General features: G+C 40.0%; 1 protein-coding gene and 1 pseudogene across 1 annotated transcript; both read left to right on the forward strand.

Moving 5' to 3' along the window:
- The first annotated feature begins 1,699 nt into the window (after positions 1-1,699).
- LOC120288574 lies at positions 1,700-3,745 on the forward strand (annotated as a pseudogene).
- An 11,055-nt stretch (positions 3,746-14,800) lies between these two features.
- LOC120288575 (UDP-glycosyltransferase 85A5-like) lies at positions 14,801-15,340 on the forward strand. Its single transcript, XM_039302642.1, has one exon. It carries the CDS (start codon positions 14,801-14,803, stop codon positions 15,338-15,340), a length of 540 nt encoding a protein of 179 aa, XP_039158576.1.
- The last annotated feature ends 6,118 nt before the right edge of the window (positions 15,341-21,458 follow it).

A 21,458-nucleotide genomic window follows, 5' to 3' on the forward strand; every position in this document is an offset into this window, starting at 1 on the left:
AAATTGATATTTCTATAATAAATTTGAGATTTTTTTTTTAATAATTATCTCGGTATCAGCACCATTAGGGACTTGGCCAATTTGCCTTCGTGTATCGAAGAGGATTAACTCAAGTTCGGGAGGAGAAGAACACTAGAAGTGCCAAAACTTTCGTACGGTGTTTACTTATGTATCAAAACTTTTTTTTCGCTTACTTAAGTGCCGACTGGAGTAAAATCATTCACTTAAGTACAAGTTCCGACCAAATGTTCCACATGAAATTTTTTTTTTTTTTTTTTTTTTTATTTTTTTTTTCTTTAGGGCTGGCGAGTGTTACCGGTGACCTTTGCTCGCCGCAAACCCTCACCCGAGGGCCACCTTGCCCTTGGCCGTGAAGGCACTTAGTGAGGCCATCGAGGCCTCACTAGCCGTTGGTGAGGCCATGACACCCTCACCCATGGCCTTCATGGTGAGGGTGAGGTAGCTCTTGCCCAAATCTGGTCATGAAGGCCATGGTCGAGGGCATCGTGACCCTGCTAGCCCTAGGTGAGGCGCCATCGCCTACAATCACCTAAAGCTAGTGAGGGCTTTGACAGCCTCGCTCAGGGCCTTCATGGCTGACGGCAAGGTGAGCGAGGATTGCTAGTGACCCTCGCCAACCATAAAGAAAAAAGCCAAAACGATAATAATAATTATTATAATTATAATTAAATATTACAATAATATTAAAAAAAATTGTCCACGTCATGCCAATGAAGCCATGTTAAACGACCAGTGTTGGCATGTCAAATGACCGGCATCTACGTCGGATTTTCAGGCCAGGAAAATTGGAATTAGCACTTAAGTGAACGATTTTTCCAAATTTGTAGTACTCAAGTGAGTTGGCACTCAAGTGAGCATCGTCACGAAAGTTTTGGCACTCTTTATTTTCTTTTGCCCAAGTTTAGGCCATATAGCAAGTGCAGTTACGCCATTTCTTTACCCTTCTCTTTCAACCCAAGTTGCCAAACTTGTACTTAAGTTTCGAAATTCACCACTTAATCTTCCTTCATTATGACATTTATTTCGCTCGATTATAAGATGGAGTGTTCCAGACAACAATGTCCAGGATTTTTATTTCGTGCACACTCCTTATGAACTTAGGGTCTATATATTGTTATATGTATTTTTCAAAAGGATATTCTTTTGTATTCAAATTCTTCTGTGGAATGGATTGCGTTAGGTTTCCTCGCTAATCAAATCTTAAGATACTATATTCATTGTAGAAGGGCTACCGCGTACTTCTGTTCTCTTGTAATACTTCACGTACCCAATAATTTGTAATTTAATCTTTGTACATATAGTTGAATGAACTGTACGCGAGCCAACATTTGGTGTGTCGATAAAGGCCGAGGCCAAATTTCCAAGTGCTTAGGGTCCGTTTATTCATCATATCACATGATACGTTCTTTTATTATTCACCTGTATTCTGACCAACCCCACATATAAAGAGTAATGTAAAAGCATTCTAAGCCAGTCTCGTAAAATTATAAAATTGAGCACTATAATAAAATATTAAAAAACAAACGAATTATGTTCAGCAGTAAATCAGAATCTGCAACATCACTTAATATACCAATTTCATCTATTAATCTGAGTGTACAAGTAGCACCAGTCGCTTATAAAAAGAGTCAGAGGCTCTTCTTCCTCACACACAACACAGAGAGAGGGAGAGAGAGAGATGGCTTCTCCAGCGAGAGGGAAGCCTCATGCAATATGCATCCCATACCCAGCACAGGGCCACATAAACCCCATGCTCAAGCTGGCCAACCTCCTTCACCAAAAGGGCTTCCACATCACCTCCGTCAACACCGAATACAACCACAAGCGCTTGCTGCGGTCGCAGGGGCCCTACTCCCTCGACGGACTGCCCCACTTCCGCTTCGACATGATCCCCGACGGCCTCCCGCCCTCGGACGCCGACTCCACCCAGGACATCCCCTCGCTCTGTGCTTCTCTATCTGAACACGGGCTATCGGCGTTTAGGAGTCTTCTCCTGAAGCTCCAAGAGCAATCCCAAGACGGTGTGGTACCCCCCGTCACGTGTATCATGTCCGACGGTGCGATGACGTTCACTGTGGATGCTGCCGAGGAGTTGAAGATTCCTGAAGTTGTGTTTTTTGGACGCCCAGTGCTTGCGGGCTGCTTGGCTACACTAAGTATCCTCGTCTTGTCGAGGATGGTTTTACGCCCCTGAAAGGTCCGCACTTCATATTATATTTGTCAAAGGAGGATTTAGGTTTTTTCAACTTTTTTCACCAAAATAGAAGACTAGTTTTATTTCGTACATGGCATGAGCATAACAGAGAATAAGAGAAATGCAAAGACACTAAATCTTTTAGTAAGATGTTTCCTATACATGATCCGGCAAGAGCGCGTTGGGTGTTATATAAGTCAATCACTTTGAGTTAGGTCCTACTTATTTGAATATCTGATGCGATACCGCATATACTAACAAATAAATTTTAATGAGAAATTATAGTATACTTAACATAGTGCTAGGATACAAGTTACATACGAATACTAGTTTACAATGTTACTATTTTTGTGTCCAAACAACGAAAAGACATAACTCATATAATTACCAACAACAAAAAGAAAGATGTACACTTACGATTTTATATACAAATCTTATTTACGGTTTGATCCCCTAGCATGATTGTTTTTATATGGAGTATATTGCTAGGGAAAATAAAAGGTGGTTCTGTTATAAACTGTAGATAGATTTTTTGAATAATATTCTCATTGGTTCTATATACCCTTTGTTTGTGATATAATTCTTTGTTTTATGACGATGACAGACCCAACCTACTTGTCGAGTGGATATCCAGAGACCACAGTGAGCTGGACTTCAGGCATGAAAAGCATTCGTCTGAGAGACTTCCCCGCCTTCATCCGAACCCTAGACCGCCAAGACATCTTGCTTAATTACGTCCTCCAAGAAGTCGAGAGATCTTCCAGGGCTTATGCGGTCATCCTCAACACCTTCGACACCTCGAGAATGACGTCCTGGAGTCTCTCTCCTCCGTCTATCCCCGCATCTACACCATCGGGCCGCTCCAGCTCCTTGCCGACCAGATCCAAGACGAAGCCCTGAGATTGGTAGGGGGGAACTTATGGAGAGAGGAGCCCGGTGCTTGCCATGGCTTGACTCCAAGGAGCCCGGCTCGGTGGTGTACGTGAACCGGCAAAGCATCACAGTCATGACCGCGGCCCCGACCGAGTTCGCGTGGGACCGGGCTAACAGCCGAAGCCGTTCCTATGGATCATAAGGCCGGACCTTATGGCATGTGAGTCGGCTGTGTTGCTGCCCGAGTTCGTGGAAGAAATCGCAGGCTGAGGGATGCTGGCGAGCTGGTGCCGGCAGGAGGAGGTCCTGAAGCACCGGGCAATCGGGGGTTTCCTGACACATAGCGGGTGGAACACGACACTTGAGAGCCTCTGCGGTGGCGTGCCAGTGATATGCTGGCCGTTCTTTGCGGAGCAGCAGACTAACTGCCGGTATAGCTGCACGGAGCGGGGGATCGGGATGGAGATCGACAATGACGTGAGGAGGGACGAAGTGGAAGGATTGGTGGGGGAGTTGATGGAGGGAGAGAAGGGGAAGGAGATGAGGAAGAAGGCCATGGAGTGGAAGGCAAAGGCCGAGGAAGCAATTATGCCCGGTGGGACTTCGTACAAAAACGTGGACAAGCTCATATCCGAAGTACTCTCGTCCATTGATTGACCCCTATAGATGGCTGAAGGTTTTTGGGCAGTCGGTCGATCAATTAATAAATTGCTTCTTGGAGAATGTAAGTTAGATTATGGAGAGGTCTGTTATAGATAAAGCCAAATATTTGTTTTTAGGGGCTTTTTTGTCTTTTCTATTAGATTTCCTTTTAGGTTAAAAGTGTTACCTATATATTAGCGATGGCAAAACCCTAGCCGTCAAGACGCTGAAAAAAAGGAAATAGAGAGGCAAGAAAAAGAGAGAAGAAAAAAGTGAGTTTTTTCTTGATGAGAGTTCTCAATCTCTTTGTGCCCTGATCTTGAGAGAAGATCGTCGTTGTATTCCAACTTTTCAAAGTCTAGTGGATTCGCAGAGTGCCTCTGCGCGGGTGAACTTCGATAACAAATTTTCTGGCGTGTTCATCTGATTCTGCTATTTTATTACTATATTCGTCTGGTGAATTGTTTGCGAGCGTTATTTTCTGGAATCGACGTGCGATTTCGTAATAACTGGTATCGAGCCTAGGTTGGCTAATCGAGAACATCGAGGGTTTTCGGTGACGTTCGATTGAAAGCAAACAGGATGGCGAAGATAAAATCAGAATCGATAAGTTCAGTGGAGAGGATTTCGGATGGTGGAAACTACAAATAGAGGATTATCTTTATCAAAAAGATCTCTATGCACCACTTGAGGGTTGGAAACCCGAGATGGCGGAAGTGGATCCGACAGCAGAAGCCGGATGGAAAATTCTTGATCGAAAGGCATTAGGTGCGATTCGTCTAGGGTTGACGAAAAAGACAGGATACCACATCGCGAAAGCAAAAACTGCAAAAGAAGCCATGGATATTCTAACGAATATTTTTGAGAAGCCATCCACATCAAATCGGGTATTTTTTGAAGAAACCGGTTAATATGAAGTTATCGATAGAGGTTCCGTGGCGAGCATATTAATAGTTTCACGCAGGTCACGGGTCAATTGGAATCCGAGGCATAAATTTAGATATGAAGCTTCAAGCTTTATTATTTTTATGTTCTCTTCCGAAAGCTACAATACCGCGGTGCGGGAATTTCGAGCACCATGAAGGATGATTTAACTCTTGATGATGCTGTGAGTAGTATCATGGATGAAGAGATGCGAAGGAAAGTCTCGAGTGGAGATAATTTTTCTGCATCTACATCTTCAACGGCACTTGCGGTGGAGAACCGTGGAAGAAGTAAAAGTAGAGGAAATTTCAGCGGTCGTGGCGAGATCACAATCAAGGGGTAAGAGACAGGTTGCAAAAGATGAGTGTTGGTTTTGTCACAAAACCGGACACCGGAGGTTTCAAAGTGTGAAGCCTACAAAAAGAAGCAGCAAGATGAGAATCAAGGTGCTAATGTAGTTAGCGATAAATCTTTGCTAGATAACTTGTGTTTGTCTCGCAGGGTTTGACTTGACAAAGATAAATGGTTTATTGATTCTGGCGCTTCTTTTCATTGCACCTCGCAAAGAGACATATTTGATGATTATGCCGGTGGAGATTTTGGACAAGTGGTTGTGGGAAACGGCCACATGTGTCCAATTGTTGGGAAAGGAACGTGGATCGTGAACATCTCAGGTGGAGGACGTCTAGTTTTGCGTGAAACTAGGCATATTCCGAATTAAAGAAAAATCTGATTTCAACTAGTAAACTTGACCAAGAAGGTTTGGTAATAACCTTTGGTTGCGGAGAGTGGAAGATAACCTCAGGGGTAAGAGTAGTAGCAAAGGGAAAGCGTACGGGTACACTTTACCTTCTCCAAGGAGACAATATCAGTGATATGGTTGCAACTACAATGGCTACTGAGTAATTTATCTACTCTTTGGCATTATCATTTAGGACATCTTGGTGAAAAAGGTGTAAAGCAGTTAAACTCGAGGAAATTACTTCCGGGATTACAAAAGTTGAGTTAGATTTTTGTGAGAGTTGCATTTATGGAAAATGTAAGGCTGTTAGTTTTCAATTGAATGGGCGACAAAATAAAGGCCGGGGAAGCTAGAGTTGGTTCATACCGATGTATGGGGACTGCTCAAGAACTCTCTTATGGTGGTAAGAGATATTTTGTCACATTCATTGATGATGCAACAAGAAAGACTTGGGTCTATGCTCTTAAAGAAAAATCAGAAGTATTCGGGATGTTCAGAATGTGGAAGACCATGGTAGAAAAGAAACGGGTTATCGATTAAAGCTTTGAAATCGATAATGGTGGTGAATACACAAGTAAAGAATTTGCAAATTATTTGAGCCGAGAAGGCATACACGGGCTAAAAACTGTTCCTAGAACTCCTCAAGAGAACGGTGTAGCTGAAAGAATGAACAGAACTATTCTAGAACGTGCGAGATGCATGAGACTACACGCGGGTCTCCCGCTACACTTATGGGCCGCTACGTTGATGCAGCTGTTTATCTTATCAACAGAAGTCCATCTAGTGCCTTGATGGAGAAATACCACAAGAGCGGTGGTCAGGTAAGAAGATTAATTATTCACATCTAAAGGTGTTTGGTTGTATTGCATATGCTTTAATTGACAGAGAGGATAGAAAAAAGCTTGATGCTAAGTCCCGGAAGTGCGTCTTTATCGGATACGGTGGCGACAGTATGGCTATAGACTTTGGGATTATGAGAATAACAAAGTCATCCCATGATCGCAATGTGGTATTCCATGAAGAAAAGATGTACAAGGATGTCGACGAGACAGAGCATGAGAAGGTAGTACAACCAGAGTATGTTGAATTAGACATAATGCCGTGAAGATGTTTCCGGTAGATCAAAGTTCACCTGAAAGAGAGGTTCAAGATGAGCCTATTATCGGTGAAGAGGTAGTTCAAGAAGAACGCAGTGATTCGGAGCAAACGAATGACCCTGAAGTACCTGTCTTGAGAAGGTCAACACGTGTGAGAAAGCCAAAGGTAATTTTTGATTCATCTGCTAATACCGTTTTGAGCCATGTCTTATATACAGATTCGGGGGAACCGGAGACTTACGATGAGGCAAAGGCAGACACGTCTCACTTGCAGTGGGAGTGTGCTATGAAAGACGAGATGAGCTCGTTACTTCAGAACAAAACTTGGGAGTTGACCAAGTTGCCCACAGGTAAAAAAGCTTTATTAAACAAATGGGTGTACAGGGTTAAGAATGAAGCAGATGGTAGTATTAGATACAAGGCGAGACTTGTAGTCAAGGGCTTTTCTCAAAAAGAAGGGATCGACTACTCCGAGATATTTTCACCTGTAGTGAAAATGACATCAATTAGAGTTCTGCTAAGTATAGTTGCAGTGGAGGATCTTCATCTTGAGCAGTTAGACGTAAAAACAGCGTTTTTACATGGTGACTTAGATGAAGAATTATACATGGCACAACCTAAGGGTTTTGAAGTCAAAGGTAAGGAGCACATGGTATGTCGCTTGAAAAAAAGCTTGTATGGCTTGAAACAAGCTCCGCGGCAATGGTACTTAAAATTTGATGGTTTCATGCAAGAAAAGGATTTGCACACTGTGAGTCCGATCTTTGTGTTTATTTTCGCAAATATGATGATGGTGACATTGTGTATCTATCTTTATATGTGGATGACATGCTTGTGGCTAGTTCCAATATGAAGAGAATCGTAGAAGTGAAGAAGATGTTATCATCACGGTTGCTATGAAAGACTTGGGAGAGGCCAAGAATATTTTAGGCATGAAAATCATCGAGACGAGGGAAAATAAGAAATTATGGTTGTCGCAGGAAGACTATGTGAACAAGGTGTTAAAGAGATTTAACATGGACAAGGCAAAACCGGTTGCAAATCCTCTAGCGAGTCACTTCAAACTTTCCAAGGATATGTGTCCAAACACTCAACTTTTGAAGGATGAGATGGCGGTAGTTCCATATGCATCAGCAGTGGGGAGTTTGATGTATGCCATGGTGAGCACGAGACCAGACATTGCACAAGCAGTGGGAGTTGTGAGTCGATATATGCAGAACCCAGGCAGAGAGCATTGGAATGCAGTTAAATGGATATTGAGATATCTAGCAGGTACTTCCAATTACTCACTTTGTTATGGTGGTACATCTCTAGAGTTGCAGGGTTATGTAGATGCAGATCATTCGGGTGATCGAGATAGTGGTAAGAGTACCACTGGATATGTCTTTACAGTTGCAGGTACAGCAGTGAGTTGGGTATCTCAACTACAAAAGATAGTGGCTTTATCGACGACAGAGGCAGAATATGTAGCGATTACAGAAGCCTCCAAGGAAATCATGTGGTTACAAGATTATATGGAGGAGTTACATCGAAAACAGCCAGTCAGTACATTGTGGAGTGATAGTCAAAGTGCAGTGCACTTAGCAAAGAATGCAGCTTATCACTCAAGGACTAGACATATTAAGAAGCGTTATCACTTTATCAGTCAGCATTGAAAGATAATGAATTAAAGCTACAAAAGATTGATGGCTCGAAGAATCCGGTGACATGATGACCAAGGTAGTAGACAGAGAGAAGCATATTTTCTGTACTACTACCATTGGTATTACTCCATGTTGATTGATGAGGAGTATCGCAGAGGCACAAGTTTTTCAACTACTATTTTTTGAAGAAGATGGATGCAAAGTTGCTTGGTGCTTTGGTATATTTGTCTTCAAGTGGGAGATTGTTATAGATAAAGCCAAATATTTGTTTTTAGGGGCTTTTTTGTCTTTTCTATTAGATTTCCTTTTAGGTTAAAAGTGTTACCTATATATTAGCGATGGCAAAACCTAGCCGTCAAGACGCTGAAAAAAAGGAAATAGAGAGGCAAGAAAAAGAGAGAAGAAAAAAAGTGAGTTTTTTCTTGATGAGAGTTCTCAATCTCTTTGTGCCCCGATCTTGAGAAGATCGTCGTTGTATTCCAACTTTTCAAAGTCTAGTGGATTAGAGAGTGCCTCTGCGCGGGTGAACTTCGATAACAAATTTTCTGGCGTGTTCATCTGATTCTGCTATTTTATTACTATATTCTGTCTGGTGAATTGTTTGCGAGCGTTATTTTTCTGGAATCGACGTGCGATTTCGTAACAAGGTCTAGCTAGCTTTGGCGTTGTATGCATGCATGGCCGTGTGCAAATAAATGAATCTCTGTTATCTTCACTATAATAGAACTTGTTTAGTTCGTCAAGTTTGCGCTCTATACATAGCATTTACCACTATTTTTTACTACTTTGGATGAAGAATAGATATTTAAGATATAAAAGATCAATCATGCTATTCCTTAAGTGACAATGCGATTTAAGACCTCCATGATAGCAGAGGTTTGTGATATGTCTAGTATAAGTACCTAGAGGGGGGGTAAATAGGTATAACGAGTAATTTCTAATGATAATCGCACAATACTAGACAATTGATAGAAATGAGACAATTTTTCCTCATCAATAAACAAACAACGATCAAAGTAAGACTGAGAGTAGGGAAGAGAAAATTGAACACGAGATTTATAGTGGTTCGGCTTATTTCAAGCCTACGTCCACTCTTCGCACCGACAGCCCCACTGGCTGGATTCCACTATGAACAAAGAGATATTACAGCACTGTTCTTCCTTGATTTCTCGGTGTAGAATATCTACCACACTCTCTCAAGGTATCGCTAAGTATAAACTCTCTTTGTGTGTACAGTTTCGCTCAATATGAATTGACTAGTAATCAAAGAGCTTCGGACTCTGAAATTTCTCTATCGAGCACTTACTAAAATAACTGGAACGTCTTCTTTTTATACTCATTTATGCCATCATACCCGTTGGCACTTACCAAAGGAATTCTTCCAATCTTCCCGTTGGACAGAATCAATTAAAAAGATCATTCGAGTTATTTAAAGGAATATGTCGATAGCCCATCAATCCTAATCGCCCATACAATCAAGATCTTGGTTTCCAAGAATAGAACATCCAAGAATATTTCGTCAATCATCGGATCTTCAAACGATCTTGATTTCAAATAATTAATCTGTTGTATCAAATCCAGCCAAGAGATCTTCTCCGGTCGATAAGACCAAATCCTTAACCAAACACTTTAGCTCGGATCGCCTTCGTCATTGGATTAGAAAACTGTCAATGAGAATAGTCTTGAGTCTTGAGTCTTGTGTGCTGAGTCTGGTGATCTTAAAGTCTTCAGACTCTAAGTACAAGGGTCTACACAGCTTCCAGACTAGACTGATAGAAATGTTTTGTCAGCTTCAAAACACTCTAGAGAGATTTCTCCAACAGTTTGTACATTCCAACCAAAAGTAGGGTTGCTCATGCAAATTTTAAAACCGTACAAAATGTAGATAATTTCGAGTGTAATTTCTTTTACTTCCAATTCTTCCACTTGTCGTTGTTTTACCCATTTTTGCGGGAGAGAGGAAATGGAAAGACATAATTTTACAAACAATCCATTTTCTACGAATTAGAATGTTTTAAAGCAAACAATTAAACACACAATTTTTTTGAGAAAGACATAGGTTGTGTCTTAATAAGTATATATATAAGTTAGGACACACTCCCCCTGTGTCCTTCAGATAACAAATGAGATGTCTCAAGTACAAATACCTGTGCGTGCGATCTTTGACTTTTCTTGTATGCCAATTCATCCAAATATACTCACGTCAAACCATAACATGGCTCACCAATCTGAGAAAATATATTAATTGGACGAATCCATGTCACCCTCCATTTGATGATTTAAAAAATATTTTTTTAAATTAATTATCTATATTGCTTAGAAAAATAAATAAATAAATAAGATTTTCTTGTCCATAAAACTATTTAGATATTAATTATTATCATTAATGAAAATATATTGGGAAAAGAATATTATGAGTATCAAAACTTTCATGCGGTACTCATTTGAATATTAAAACTTTTTTCATTCACTTGAGTGCCACATTAGAAATATTATTTAGATATTAATTATTATCGGTAATGAAAAAATATTGGGAAAAGAATATTATGAGTATCAAAATTTCGTGCGGCACTCATTTGAATATTAAAACTTTTTTTCATTCACTAACCGCCACATTAGAATAAAATCACTCACTATAGTGCCACTTTCGACCAAATGTCCTATGTGGATTTTTTAATTTTTATTTTTTATTTTGATTTTGCTTTTTTTTTTTAGACTAGTGCATGCTAGGGTCATGAGGTCATTGGCGACCCTTGCCGACCGCGAAACCCTCCCCATGGGCGAGGGCTGCTATGCCCTTGGTTTGCGAAGGCACTAAGTGAGGCCATTAGGGCCTTGCTAGTAGCTAGCGAGGCAATGCCCTCGCCCACTTTGGGTAGCTTCGCCTGCAGCTGGAGAGGCTGCGGAGGCCTTACCTAGGGCCTTCGTGACACCGTGAAGGCCATAGGCAAAGGCATTGCAACTTCACTGACCCGAAGCAAAATGGTGTTGCTTGCAGTGGTCTAGAGCCGGCAAGGCCCTAATAGCCTCACCAAGTCCTTTATGGTCAAGGGCACGGCAGCCGTCGCCCAATATAGGCAAGGGTTTCGCGACTAGCAATGGTCGCTAATGACCCTTGCCAAGTCTAAAGAAAAATAAAAAAGCCAAAAAAATAAAAATAAAAATTCAATAAAATAATAATAAATATTAAAAATATTAAAATAATATTAAAATTTTGTCCATGTCATGCTAGCAAAACCACTTCGGACAATTAATATTGTTGCATCGAACAATCAACATCCACTTCAAATTTCTAGTAAGAAAATTAGCACTCAAATGAGTGAAAAAAAGTTTTGGCACTCAAATGAGCATTGTACGAAATTTTTGCACTCCTAATATTCTTCTCCCAAATAAAACAAATCATTTTAAGAAAATGTTATTCAAATCAATTGTTTTTGAGAAAATAGAGTTTAGGACACTGAAGTGCCAAAACTTGGCACGAAGGGATATCTTTAATCTACCAAAACTTTGAAAAGGTACACTTAAGTACCAGTTTTGAAATAAAATTGATCACTTAAGTGCCACTGCCAAAATTCGGCCAAATTGCCGACGTGACAATTTTCGACGAGTTTGGTCCAAAACGGCATCGTTTTGCATGCGATGTGACGAGAAAATGCAAAAACGATACTGTTTTGCATCGATGTGTAAATAATAATATAAAAATTAATCAATTAAATTTAAACTTAATTTTATTTAAAATATTCTTAAAAAAAACTAAAAAAAAAAAAAAAAAAAAAAAGGTGCCAAAGGGGGCGGTTGAGGGTGAGCCCTTTGCCGCCGCCGCCTCCCCACCACCGTCGGGAAGGGCCGTGACCCCGGCCAGCTAGCAACGAGGGCCCGCAAGCCCTTGCCCAAATCAACACCCCTTTTTTTAGTTTTTAGTTTTTTATTTTTTAGAATATTTTAAATAAAATTAAGTTTAAATTTAATTTAATTAATTTTTATATTATTATTTACACATCGACACAAACGGTGTTATTTTTGCATTTTCTCGCTACGTCACCATGCAAACGACGCCGTTTTGGACCAAACTCGCCGGAAAATTGCCACGTCAGCAATTTGGTCAGATTTTGGCCGAAATAGCACTTAAGTGATCAACTTTACTCTAATTTTGGCACTTAAGTATATATTTTTAAAGTTTTAAGACTCAAGTGTCCCCCGCGCCAAGTTTTGGCACTTGGGGTGTTCTTTACTTGAGAAAATATATGGAACCCAAGTCACATAAATCACCACATCATGTAGCTTCCAGTATACCCAATAAAATATTCAATGACCAATTAACAATGTGCATGCGTAAAAAATATTCTATGTTATGATCTAAACATCGAGATGAGAGTATCCGATGCACTTTTCTCCATAGCTTCATTGATTAGTAATTAATCCGGAAGTCCAATATATTTCCTAATCCCTTAAATTTGATAAGACATTCACATTTCATAGTCATTCCCTTTCAAGGTTCCAATAAAATAAGAAATGGATCGATAATCGCAAGAATGGTCCAGTGAATTGAGCCATGCAAAGAGACAAAACTGCATTGACCCATCTAATTAGCGGCGTCTCTGCAATACTCGTCTTTATAAAAGACAAAGGAAACAAAACTAGAATCACAAAAGACAAATAAGATGCTATAGCTCAATTCATTCATCTTTGACTATTTCGCCACCTATCATTTTCGTCTTTGATGCGGCCATCTCAACTAAGGGCCTAATTTCGTCACACTCAATTTTTTATGCCGTGCTCTTAGGTATTCGATTAATCTAGTTGAATACAGACCTTAGACCTTAGTAATATGAGATCTTAATTTCTCTTTCTTCTTTTCCATTTAAAAAAAAAACGCCGTCTAAATATTTTATCCTAACTAATTGTATCTTGTTTGGTAAGTACTATACTCAATACACGTACCATACCAGTAAAAGGGTCTTGCAAATTGCACTCTCTTTTTTTCCATTTAATTACTTAATAAGCGTGTTCCGACCATATTTTAAGGAAATGTAATCATTTTTACTTCATCCGTTTTGTTTATATCCTTTTGTTGGCATCAGTCTGCTCTTTTTGTCTTCATATGCCAGTTTTTTTTATTTTTTCAGCATATCTTCGTATGCCAACTTCGAAGCGCAGTAATCAACGTCAATTGAGCATGCCTAGTGGACTTCGTGGTTTTTAATAGTTATATATGCAATCATTTCTAAAAAAATTCGTCGAAGAAAATATACATTTTATTTCGTCCTCGCATGTCACTATCTGCCGGCCTTTTCAATGTTGATGCATGTCTATATCATGCTATTATCTAAAAATTGTTCGGTTGGATCCAATCAATTGTGTTTTGAAAGCAAAAAGAACCATTATAATGTTTCAATAAGCTAAGAGAAATTTATTTCTAAATTTATTATATATTTTTCAATATAGTCATAATTTTTTTAATCAATTCAGTTCTAAATTTTTTGTAATTATATCAATTCAACCTATCGACAAATTTTGGTCTAGTGACGCCGACGTGGATGCCAGCCCGATCCGAAGCCGTCTAGGTAATGCTGATATGATAATTTTTAAATAATGTTTTTTCAAATTTTTATTATTTTTTATTAATTTTTCTTTCTTACTTCTTCTTGTCACTAGAATGGCTAGAAGAAGAAGAAAAAAAAAAAAAAAGAAAAAAATTGATTGAAAATTAAAAATATATATATATATATATTCTTAAAAATTGCCACATCATCATTGGCCAAACGACCGCTTTTCATATGAGCGCCGGCTGATTAAATTTAGTTAGATGGACTAAATTGACATAATTACAAAAACTTTATGACTGAATTGACAAAAAAAAATTATTATGGAATTGGAAAAATTACGATAAGTTTAAGATTGTTTTGGTCATTTTCCGTACTTGTTGATGACCGTAGGAAACATTGTAAATCCGATAATATTTCTAGATTGGCGGTGGAAACACGTGTCTTGATGCTTCATTCGTCCAAATTACTATGTTTTTTTTTTTTTTTCAGGTTAGGTGAGCCCCTAGCGGGCACTCTTCCAAATTATTGATTAGATCTATTCCCGGACTGAGGGAGGCGCGTCTGATCCCTAAACATAGGGAGTAATTCAAAAAGGAAAATGATAGGGACTGTCGTCCAAACCCACCATTTTCTGAACATGTATTGTAAACCCTCTTTCCACGGTGGAGAAATGGTGTTACTGGTCTTTCAACATGAGCGTGCATAAACTCCTCAAAAAAGGAGCTAGCGAAAGAATTGCGTAAGCACATTAGACCACAGTCACATGATGTTGTTTCTCTGGCCCCCAAAGCCGAACGTTCGTCGTACCGAGTAAGGAAAATAGTTCTCCTCGTACAAGGTCAGGATTTGGATCACCATGGAGAACCAAAAGAATGAAAAACAAAAGGGATGGCCGGTGGATCTATCTAGCACGTTCATTTTCACGACTCTCGTTTGTTCTCTAATTGGACAAGCATGAATAAATAAAAAAGTGTGCATTTGTTTTACGAACTTAAAAGGGATACGCAAAGGAAATGAAAGCCCGCTCACACATCAACTCTATCTTCTGCACTTCTGTTGGATAGCCTGTCTAGTCTTCTCACAGCGAGCGAGCGAGAGAGAGAGAGAGAGAGAGAGAGATGGGTTCTGAAGCAAGAGATAATCCTCATGCAGTGGTCATTCCCTTCCCAGCACAGGGTCACATAAACCCCATTTTGATGCTCGCCAGGATCCTCCACCACCGAGGCTTTCACATAACGTTCGTGCACACCGAGTACAACCACAAGCGCTTGCTCAAGTCCAGAGGCCTGACCTCTCTCGATGGCTTGCCTAGGTTTCGCTTCGAAACCATCCCCGATGGCCTCCCGCAGAGTGATTCCGATGAGGATGTCACTCAGCACATCCCTTCTCTCTGTGAGTCCACTTCCAAGAATTGCTTGGCTCCTTTCATGGACCTCCTCGGGAGGCTCAATGATAAGTCTGTCGATGATACCGAGGTTCCGAAGGTGAGCTGTGTGATAGCGGACGGTGGTATGTCGTTTGCACTTGATGCTGCAGAGAAGCTTAGAGTGCCTGGTGTGCTGTTTTGGACTCCCAGTGCTCGTGGGTCTTTGGCGTATACTCAGTACCATATGCTCCGCGAAAAAGGGCTATTCCCCTCAAAGGTTAGGGAAGTATAGGTTTTTCTTTGCTCAGTATTAAGTTCAAAAGCACCCTATCTGCACGATATGAATAATCTTAGATTCTCGGCTGATTGATTGGGACGTGTCCTTCAAAATTTTGAAAGTCCTTGTGATAACTAGGGTCTCAAAGTCATTCTTTCAGATGGTTTTATTTAATAAATTGTTGTCGCGACCTAATTTTCGCGGGTTCACCACCTAAAACTAGGTTAATAGATTACTAAGTCTTTGTGCCATTTGCCTCCCAAAGCATCTCATACCGGTGCGACTTATGTTTGAATTTTTAACATGCAAATGATTTTCAATAATAAGGAGTCGCCACTAATCTATTTTTGGTGGGTCGATTAGAAACCCAAGTAAAGTACCGGGAGATTTACTTTACTCCTACTAACCAGAGATTTATGAGTTCGGGGACTTTGTTACACCAGACTATCCTAGTGCCATTTCGGTACCTTTTTATTTCATTTTAAAAAAAATATTTGGCAATTGAATTGATTTTAATTTAACTTCCTAACATGATCATACATGTGCGCATACCACCAATTTAACACTCAAGAAAGCAATTAAAAATTGTAAAACATACCTAGGAGCAACGAAAAAGCATCTGCATTGTTAAATCGGAATTCACATCACACACAGATATGATTTCTAATTAACACGCAATTTCAATTTTGTTTTCATTTTATTTAATGAAAATCATGACTTATGCAATGCATGTTAATAATCTAATATGACATGGCATGACCTAAACCATATGACATGAAGAAATGCAATAATTAAATGCAATCTAAATGACCTAATTCTAATGACATGCAATACGATGCAATGACATACAAAATTATTTAAACTAAGATGACATGCCGCATATAATTTAGACGCGAGTTATATGTCATGCGACATTTATTAAATGATTTAGTCTAATGACGAGGAAGTTCTAATTAAATGAACCTAATAAAAACTAAATGACGTGCATTTGATATTTCTATTTAAAAATGCGAAAATGATCTAGCTAGATTAAAATTCTATCTAATTTAAACTAAGGATTAAGTCACATTAAATCCTAATTTAAACTAAGATATTATCTTAATCTAACATGTAATTGATCTAATATGCAATGACGTGCGAAGCAAGCCCTAATTCTAAATGACATATGCATGATATTTTTTATTTTTTATTTTTTATTTAAAATTCAAAATTTAAAATTGCCACGTAATTAAACATGCAACTAAAATCCTAAATTAATGCATTTATTCTTTTTATATTTTCTAAATTCGGAATAAAATCCCTATCCTAGATATGCAAGATAACAAGAAATATTCTAAAACAAACTGAATCTTAATTCAAATATTTTTAGATATTTTTTTAGTGGTTTTCAAAAAACAAACAATTATCAACTAAACATTAAATTTGAACTAATCAAGGCATCCAATCAAGTAAAAAATTACAATGATCGAAAACACAACCTGTCATTTCGGGTCAAATTAACGATTACTTATAATCTTGAATGTCGCGACAATAAGATCAAAATAACTAAAAATCGATCCGAATTCTACGGATTAAATTAATAGTTATATTGATTCAACAATTAATGTCTTTATCGACAAAATGCCCAAAAATTAATATAATTAAAAAAATGATCCGAGCGTCTTACAGACCAAATTAATAATTATATAGTTTTGGGCAAAACCTTAAGGATAATGCCTAAACTATACAAATAATTAAAATTGACATCCCATGCTCTAACTTAAGCAAAAATGACAGCACTTAAAATAACTAGATAAAAAATAATAATAAAAGGATAAAAAGTAAATCACCTAAAAAGGAAATTTAAAAAAGGCAACAATGGTGGACGGCGCCGGGCGAAGGATGGCCGGCGTCAGAGCTCCGGCGAGGGCACAGCAGGTGCACGGTGAGGAGCTCCGGCGAGGAGATTGTCGTGGGTCGGTACGGGCCTGCGTCGCGGGGGCTGCGTCGGGGCGCTCGGATCACGAGCTTCAGCCGGCGAGGCGCTGCAGGGACGGCGGGAGGCCTCTGGTGGTTGCGATGAGGCTCGGCACCGGCGAAAGGGAAGCGTCGAGCTGGGTCCGGGGCTTCTGTCGTCGGGGACCTCGGATTTGCAAGCGGAGGGACTCCGGGTGCTGGATCTCGACTCGGCTGCGACTCTGGGTGCTGGATCTCGACTCGGCTGCGACTCTGGGTCACCGGTGGCTTGGGATCTGACGGCGAGGTGGTGCGGAGGCGGAGGCGCTCGGGTGCTCGCGGCTGTGGAGGCTCGGTCGTCGGATTGCCTGGCGTTCGATGCCGTTGGTGAGGGCAGAGGGTCTGACAGTGGCGCGGCGGAGTGGGGCGGTGGTGCGTTGGAGGCTGGCGTCGCGGTGCCGGTGCAACGCACGGTCGGCGCGTCGGGGTCTCCGCGAGTTGCAGCGGCGGCGGGTGAGGAGTGGCTCCGGCGTCACGAACCAGCGCGGATTGGAGATGAGGCGGAGCACGCGGATTGGCGAGGCAGCAGCAGAAACCTGGCTAAAAGCGCCGGCGACAATGCCGGCGTGGGTGCTCGCGGACGGACACTCCAAAAGGAGGGTGAGCGGCGAGGGCTCCGGTGTCGTCGGATCTCGGCTGAAAACGAAATTGCAGAAGTGGGGCAGCGGATTTGGGGAAGATGATGAACAGTAAAGGTCAAATCAACCTTTACTGTTTCAGCCGCTTCCCCCTCAAACTCACTTCTCTCTTTTACTTTTTCCTTGTGTACTTTCTGCAGGAAAATTTTCTTCTCTTTTCTTTTCTGAATTTTTTTCTCCCGAGAAGCCCCCTGAAAGCAAAAACTGAACCCCCTATTTATAGAGTGAAAACCCAGCCTGTTCTGCCTACGAATTATTTGCATAACAACCCAAGCTGAGGATTACCTTCGAAAAAACGAGATGTGCTCAACCAAAAAGAGGTTCCAAAATCTAAAATCATCTGTTAAAATCTTCCAAATTTCGCTCAATCATTTGAAGATTTTATATCGACTTCGGCGATTGAAGATAATCGAAATTTTATTTTTTGTGAAGATTTTCTAGATAATTCACTCAAGATAAAGCTCCATTAACCAACTTTAAAATCTTTCGAAATCTCTATCCGCAACAAAATATTTTAGAATATTCCTTATCCTCCTTAATATTCCCAACTTTAAGATTACAGTGCGATTTTTTAATTTCCAAAAATCATCATAATATCGCATCAAATCTTAAATTTTCATAAGATAATTAATTAAACATAACGACGGGCTTGGGTTAATTTTCTTCATGAGCTTAGTCCAGCCTGTTAATTTAAAACCCAAAACCACCAATTCGACCCATCCGCCACCGGTCCAGTAAATAAAATGCAAAATATGCAAACTAAATGTAGCTAAGCAATTAATATATATTTTTAAGGATAAAATTAACCCTAATTTTTATGCAATAAAATGGTAAATGGATCGCCAAAATTTAGGCCACAAAATTGTTATTGTTAATATTTTGTTATATCCATGTGTTTCGATGCAGATGCAAGTTATCTAACAAATGGATTCTTAGACACCACCATAGACTGGATTCCTGGTATGAAAAACATTCGTCTGCGAGATCTTCCCAGCTTCATCTGGACAACGGATGGTAACGACATTATGGTCAACTATATCATACGACAGGTGGAAAGAACACATAAAGCCTCAGCAGTCATCCTCAACACGTTCGACTGCTTAGAAAAGGATGTTCTAATGGCTCTCTCTTCCATATATCAAAATCTTTACACAATCGGTCCGATTCACTTACTTCTCAATGAAATTGAAGACGACAACTCGTCTTGCATAGGCTCAAATTTGTGGAAAGAAGATCCCGCTTGTTTGGGGTGGCTGGATTCAAAAGAACCCAATTCGGTATTGTACATAAATTTTGGGAGCATTGCCGTGGTAACAAGTGAGCAACTCATCGAGTTTGCGTGGGGACTGGCTAACAGCCGAAAACCCTTTTTGTGGATAATGAGGCCCGACCTTGTCGCTGGTGACACGGCGGTTTTGCCCTCAGGTTCCTAGCGGAAACGAAAGAAAGAGCAATGTTGGCGGGTTGGTGCCCGCAAGAGCGAGTGTTGAGGCATCCTTCAGTCGGGGGATTCTTGACACATTGCGGGTGGAATTCGATGCTGGAGAGCATCTGCGGAGGAGTGCCGGTCCTGTGTTGGCCATTCTTTGCGGAGCAGCAGACGAACTGCTTTTATAGCAAGAACGAATGGGGAATCGGGATGGAGATCGATAACAGTGTGAAGAGAGACGAGGTCGAGAAGCTTGTGAGGGAGTTGATGGATGGAGAGAAGGGTAAAGCGATGAAGAAGAAGGCCATGGAGTGGAAGAGGAAGGCGGAGGAAGCCACTGAGCCTGGTGGGTCTTCTTATGAAGACTTGGAGAAGCTTTTGTCCCAGGTTCTTGTGAAGAAGCTGAACGGGTGAAATCGAAGATGATTCTATGTCAACACAAGCACATTCTCTTATAAATTTAGCTAGTGGCCTTTCTGACGGGTATATTATACGTGTTTTGTAATAATCATTGTCCTCCATGCAATGGCGACACCTCTGACGACCCTCGTGCTCCTGCACGAGACAAAGATGGACAATGGGATGTAATCGAATACACGATTTGTCTATACTTTCATATCCATCATCTAAATTTAGATGGGCGGTCAAATTTTTAAGTTATAACTACTAATTATGTAATAGTTAGGGTGGGATGTGTATCTCATGAGTTACATAGGATGTGTATCATATAAAAATTCCAAAAGCCACTCTAGGAATGTCATTACTAATTAATGACAGTATTTTCGTTCTTTCGTTTCGGAATTCGAAGATTGTGGATCCAATTCGTACCACGAGAAACTTATATTTTATGGAGATATAATAGCAATCCATTGCTGCTATTTCTCCTACTAATAACCGGCTAAATTGCTATCATGTCTCAAGATATGGAAAAGATTTGAAATAACTTATGGCCGTGGAATGTCGCGTCTCTTTTATTATAGAGCCTTGTCCTTTTGCAAGTGCGTGCATACATTTTATTTCCTATTCTAATTAAGGGACAGAGGCGGGCCACGGAAGTGTTGGATAGGCGCCAAAAGTAATTTTGACATGAAAAGACATCCTAAGTCCGGTTTATCGATAACTGAGGATCTACGACACGGTTCACGATCCTTTTTTCTTGTGGACTTCGTAGATGTGTGGTGGGTGGTGGAGATATTATCGAAGATTCTGATCATGGCATCGATGTTAATTGCAGACTGATTTGGTCAATATGTAAACTATTTAGTGAATAGGAAATTTAGAATTCTTTGTATATTATCTCCTTTTCTTCTTTCATTCTTACACTGTAAATGGATCAATATACTTGTATACAAATGATCAGTGTACAAAGAAATTTTCTCCAATTTCCCGTTTATTTTCTGTGGGTTTTCTTGTCAGCGGAGGATGGTCACTTTTTCAATTTAACCTTCGAATTTAGGAATATTATATCTACTGTAAAACAAAATGATAATCCGGTTTCATTACTAAATTTCACAAGTTGTCGGAAAGTAGAACAGGCTTTCGAAGAAATTAACACAACTGTCGTTATTTATAGGTAGTTAGGTAATTAATATTTTCTTCTTATTAAGAAATTCCACCTAAATATAAACACACAAGGGTGGACTCAACCAATTTCAAGGATGCACCGGCAGTTAAGTAATTGGCGTTTTTAACTTTAATTTGCGTGTGCAAATATTGCCCATCGATGGTGGAGAGATACGTTCGAACTTCGAAATCAATGGAACAAGATGGAGTCCGGAAGCGTATGCTCCTAATTTACTTCCGCACCCAGTAATTTATTCGTGTACTATCAAAGATTAAGCTTGTTAATAACGCTATTGAGGAGGGGATCGGCCATTCAGCCAAAAAATTCCTTAACACGGGCCCAATGTGACACCTAGGATTCACCGATAGAGAAAGGCGAAATAACCTTAATTATCTCAGGCCTTCCTCTTGTCCTCTGCCGTAAATTGATTGTAAAAACCTTTGATTGGCCGGCTGCAAAATTTCAAACTATGTGCTTGCATGGCCTGTTTCGAAGAGTAAATTCTGT

Source organism: Eucalyptus grandis, chromosome 9 (assembly GCF_016545825.1).
Source record: "Eucalyptus grandis isolate ANBG69807.140 chromosome 9, ASM1654582v1, whole genome shotgun sequence".
In the NCBI taxonomy this organism is placed as follows: Eukaryota; Viridiplantae; Streptophyta; class Magnoliopsida; order Myrtales; family Myrtaceae; genus Eucalyptus; species Eucalyptus grandis.